The sequence below is a fragment of the Melozone crissalis genome, unplaced genomic scaffold, assembly GCF_028551555.1.
Source record: "Melozone crissalis strain CALT ecotype California unplaced genomic scaffold, PUWL_Pcris_2 ptg000019l_1, whole genome shotgun sequence".
Classification (NCBI taxonomy): Eukaryota; Metazoa; Chordata; class Aves; order Passeriformes; family Passerellidae; genus Melozone; species Melozone crissalis.
Genome location: NW_026535797.1, coordinates 3569292 through 3573738, shown reverse-complemented (window position 1 = coordinate 3573738; position 4447 = coordinate 3569292). Strand labels below are relative to the sequence as shown.

Below are 4447 nucleotides of genomic sequence, written 5' to 3'. Positions count from 1 at the left end.
TCAGAGGTGCGGGGCGTAGAAGGGGCCGAGGTACGCGGGGCCCAGGAAGGGGGCGAAGGGGCCGGCGCCCAGCGGGAAGGGGGCGGCCGGCGGCACCAGCACGTTGGCGGCGGCGTAGGAAGGGAAAGTCTGGAAGGGCAGAGCGGCGGGGCCCGGCGGGCTGGGGCTGCCGCCGCTCGCCGCCGCCGCGGGGGATGCTGCGGGGGCCGCCCCGTCGGCGCCCGGGTGCTGCTTCTTCCACTTGGTGCGGCGGTTCTGGAACCAGATCTTCACCTGCGTCTCGGTGAGGCTGAGGGACAGCGCCAGGCTGAGGCGCTCGCACACCGACAGGTACCGCGTGGCTCGGAACTTGTTCTCCAGGGCCACCAGCTGCTCGTAGGTGAAGGCGGTGCGCGCCCGCCGCGGCTTCCCGCAGCCCGGCTCTGCCCGCCGCCGCCGGGCGCTGCGCGGCGATCCCGGCTCCTCCGGCCCGGGCGGGCTCGCGGTGCCGCTCCCGTCCCCGCTCGGCTCCTCCTCGTCGCGCTCCTGCCCCGCGTCCTCGGCGCCGCTCTCCGCCGGGGCGCGCGCATCTAAGTGAGACCGCGGGGATCGTCAGAGGACAGCGCACCCTCCTGCCGTTCCCCCTCCGAACCCCGCGCTTCTGCTCCCACATCCCTCCCTCCCCCCAGCATAAGGGCAATCGCTAAAAACAAAATAAAGGGGAGAAAAATTCCGCCCGTCGTGCGGACCCCCGCTGTGCCACCGCATCCGCGGTGGGGAGGGGGGAGCCGTCGATATGGATTTCTTACCAATTAAAAAAGAAGTTATTAAAGTCCCCTTCTGAAGCGAAATAAATCCCCTCCCCGCCTCCCCATCCCTGCGCTAATGGAGTTTCAGATTTGCGAGGGCCAGATCGATAGATGTCATCTATTAAAGGTAAGTTTTAATCGAACAATATTAGGATCAGGCCGGGGGAAGGAGGTTTGAAGTGGGCACCTGCAAGCTGCGGGGAGGAGATAGGCGGGAGTCGGTAATAGGATATCGATCACCGGGAGCTAAGGCATCCTCCGGTGGGGACGGGCTGAGCAATTACCCAGCCGGCCGTCCCGCGGGCCGGGGCATCCGAGCGCTGCCGCCTCGGGGAACGGAGCGCCCGGGGCCGCCCTTGCTGAGGGACAGAACCCCGTGCGGTGCCTCGGTAAGAGCCGCGGCCCGTCCGGCGCCGGGGTGTGGCGGCGGCGCGCCCTGATGTGCGCCCTCCTGCTCCGGCCGCAGAGGATGCTCCCCACGCCGGGAGCCGGGCAGGGCGCGCGGATATCCAGAACTTCTCCCTTTGCATTATCGAGACTTAAAATGCAGCTCCAGCCCCCCTTCCCTCGCTCCTGCGGGACCCCGCGCGGGGAGCGCGTCCCCGTGTGCCGGCGCCTCCACCTGCGCGCCCCGCCAGCGCCGGCCGGAGAAACGCGAGCGCGTTCCTACCATGTGCCTCTAGTTTATTCCTCCCGCTGCCGGCAGCAGCAGCGTCCTCTCCTACTTCAACTCTTCCCAAACTTTTATCCCGCTCTCCCGAGCGGGAGGCGCTGCCCCAGCTCCCCGAAGCCGGTTCGCGTCTTCTGCTGAATTTCTGGGGATCCAGGATGTCTAAGATGGAGAAGGAGATTTTATGATGGATGGGGGCCGCCTTGGCCCCGCGGTCCGGGCATTCCGGCATCCCACCCCACCCTCCGCGCTGCCCGGAGACCTGCTGGCTCCCAGCGCGGAGCCGGCGGAGCGCGGGGCCGGCCTGGGCCGCTCTGGAGCCGCACGCTGGGCGCTGGCGGCGCGGAGTGAGCGCCGGGGAGGAGGGTCGGCCGGGGAGGCGGAGGGGCCGGCGGCGGGGTGGGGGCAGAGGAGGGGGCAGCGCAGCCATTGGCACGCCGCCCCCGCGCCCCCTCCCCGCCGCGCTGCCTCCGCCGGGGCGCAGCGGGCGCCTCCCTCCAGCGCAGCCTCTCGGCGTCGGGGCTTTCCCGTTACCTGCCCCGTGCAGAGGGGGCGGCCGGGAGCCCCTGGCACCGGAGGAGGGATGCGGCTGCACCGGCAGCCCGACGGCAGCTAGTGTCCCCTGGGGTCCCGAGAGCCACCGGCTGCACCTGTCCCCTCCTGTCCCCTCGCTCTCCGCTAAGCCACCTGCAGCTCTCCCGGTCAGTGCGGGTCCAGCGGGGTGAGACTCGTGTTCAGAGGGACCCAGAGAGGAGGGATGGCTCCTGTATCCCTCTCCTGCACTGGGCAGGATCCAAGCTCCAAGTGCTTCCTGTGCCAGCAGCCGCTGTTTGGGATGTGAAGCTGCTGCCTGGTCCTCAGGGAGAAAGGAGCAGCTTTTCGTTTGGGAGCAGCTTGGGATCAGTGTAGTTCAGACTCTGGGCCACTCCTGCAACTCTCCCACTGTTCCCAGTTAGTAGCCAGGGGAAACTGAGGCCTCCCTGTGCTGGAGGAGCTCCTACCCACTGAGCAACCCCCTAACCAACCCTCCTTCTCTTGGGGGAAAACACTTTGTTGCCTGTTCACTCTATAACTGGGGCAGGGGAGGTGACAGCAGGCCAAGCCTCCCCACTCTGCACCAGCCCTGGGACCACTCCTAGCCAGTCCTGCTTATTGAAAACACACTTGCAGTGTATTTCTGCACACCTGTATCTGTTCAGGGGGAGGCTTTTCCCTCTCCTTGGCATTTCAGCATTTGTTGGTGCCACAAATCATCAGATAGGTTGGGGAAAGGCACCCTTCAGCCAGGGAAGGCAGCCCTCAGTAGGAATCTGCTGCTCCACCTGCTTTATTCCAATGGAGAGATGCAGAGCACTGCCCTCCTTCTCCTCTTCATTGCTGTCTCAGCCTCAGCAGAATTGGGCTCACAAATAATTCTTGGCATAGGCCTTAAGATAAGAGGAAAGCAAGAAGATGAGATGATGATGTGCAAGGGTGATGTGATTAAAAGTAACTGTTCCTGTTAGTTATCCAAGAGCCCATTTGGCACTGGCCTCTGGGGTAGAATACCACAAGAATGTGGAAGAGAAGGGAGCTCAGACCTGAGGAGTTCACACTCACAAGCTACAGGTGGCTAAAGCTTGGTTTTGGAGATGTGGGAGCTGGTAAGCTGGGAAAAAATCTGGAAATCTGGTATATGTGAGACTACAAATACTTCTATTTGAGTCATTGGGTCTTCAGGAACTGAGAATGTAAATTGCAGCATTGAAATGAATCTGTGAGCTACAAGACGTTCTCAAATCTCATCAGTTTCACACGTATATACACAACAACCTACAAACATACATGCATGTGGAAGGGCACACACTCATGGATTAGTTCCAGCACTCTGAAGTTGGTCCATTTCCCAGCTCAGGCATTAAAATTCAGCCCAAGCGCTGTCTTTAAATTGCTTTGATGCTAGGTGGGTTTCAACCCTGACCTGTCCTGACGGCAAGTGATGGCTGTAACAAGCTGTGGATCAATATTCATAGCGGGTGTCCTGCACTGATAACACTATCCAAGACAATGTTCACTATCGCTGCAGACAGCTGAGATATTGTGCCATTAGTAATGTTGTTTTAAATAACCTGATCCATTTCTGAGTCTATTTAATGAATTTCACAGTTTAGATATTATCTTTAGGGAGAAGCCAGAGGCTATTCCAGAAGCGGTGATGCAAATCAATGCTGCCAAGGCTCCTCTGCTTTCCTTAAAACAAAATGGACTATAATTCCACCATAGCCCCTTATACATTCTGGGAGTCGTGCCATGCTATTGATGACATTAGCAACGAGAAGATATTTGGGAGAAAACAATACTATCCGTAAAGCTGGAACACAGCTGATAGCATCTTATCTGCGATTGTAAAATTCTTTACACAATGACTCAGTAGGGTTTTTTATCTTGGTTGTCATATGAATCGCAGAATAGTTTGGGTTGGAAGGGGCGGTAAAAATCATCTCATTTCAATCCACTGGTATGGGTGAGGATGCCACCCACTAGGACAGGTTTGGGTTGGAAGGGGCATTAAAAATCATTTAATTTCACTCCACTGCCATCAGTGGGGATGCTACCCACTAGGACAGGTTTGGGTTGGAAGGGGTGTTATAAACCATCTCATTTCACTCCACTGCCATGGATGGTGATGCCACCCACTAGGGCAGGTTTGGGTTGGAAGGGGCGTTAAAAATCATCTCATTTCACTCCACTGCCATGGATGGTGATGCCACCCACTAGGGCAGGTTTGGGTTGGAAGGGGCCTTAAAAATCACCTCATTTCACTGCACTGCCATGGGTGGGGATGCCCCCCGCTAGGACAGGCCGCTCCCCATCCAGCCCGGCCGTGACCGCTCCCGGTGCCGTTTGCAGCGGCAGTTCAGCGCGCTGTGCCCCGGGCGGGCGGTGCGGTGCGGCGGGGCGGGCCCGGGGCGGAGCGGGGCCGGGACTGCATTTCCCGGCAGCGCCGCGG

At 59.9% G+C, this 4447-nt stretch overlaps 1 protein-coding gene across 1 annotated transcript; it reads right to left on the bottom strand.

Moving 5' to 3' along the window:
* NKX1-2 (NK1 homeobox 2) lies at positions 1-1461 on the bottom strand. Its single transcript, XM_054277235.1, has 3 exons — positions 1411-1461; positions 1073-1310; positions 1-569 (listed from the first exon to the last, which is right to left on the bottom strand). The coding sequence occupies exons 1-3, from the start codon at positions 1459-1461 to the stop codon at positions 1-3; spliced, it is 858 nt and encodes a 285-aa protein (XP_054133210.1).
* Between the last annotated feature and the right edge of the window lie 2986 nt (positions 1462-4447).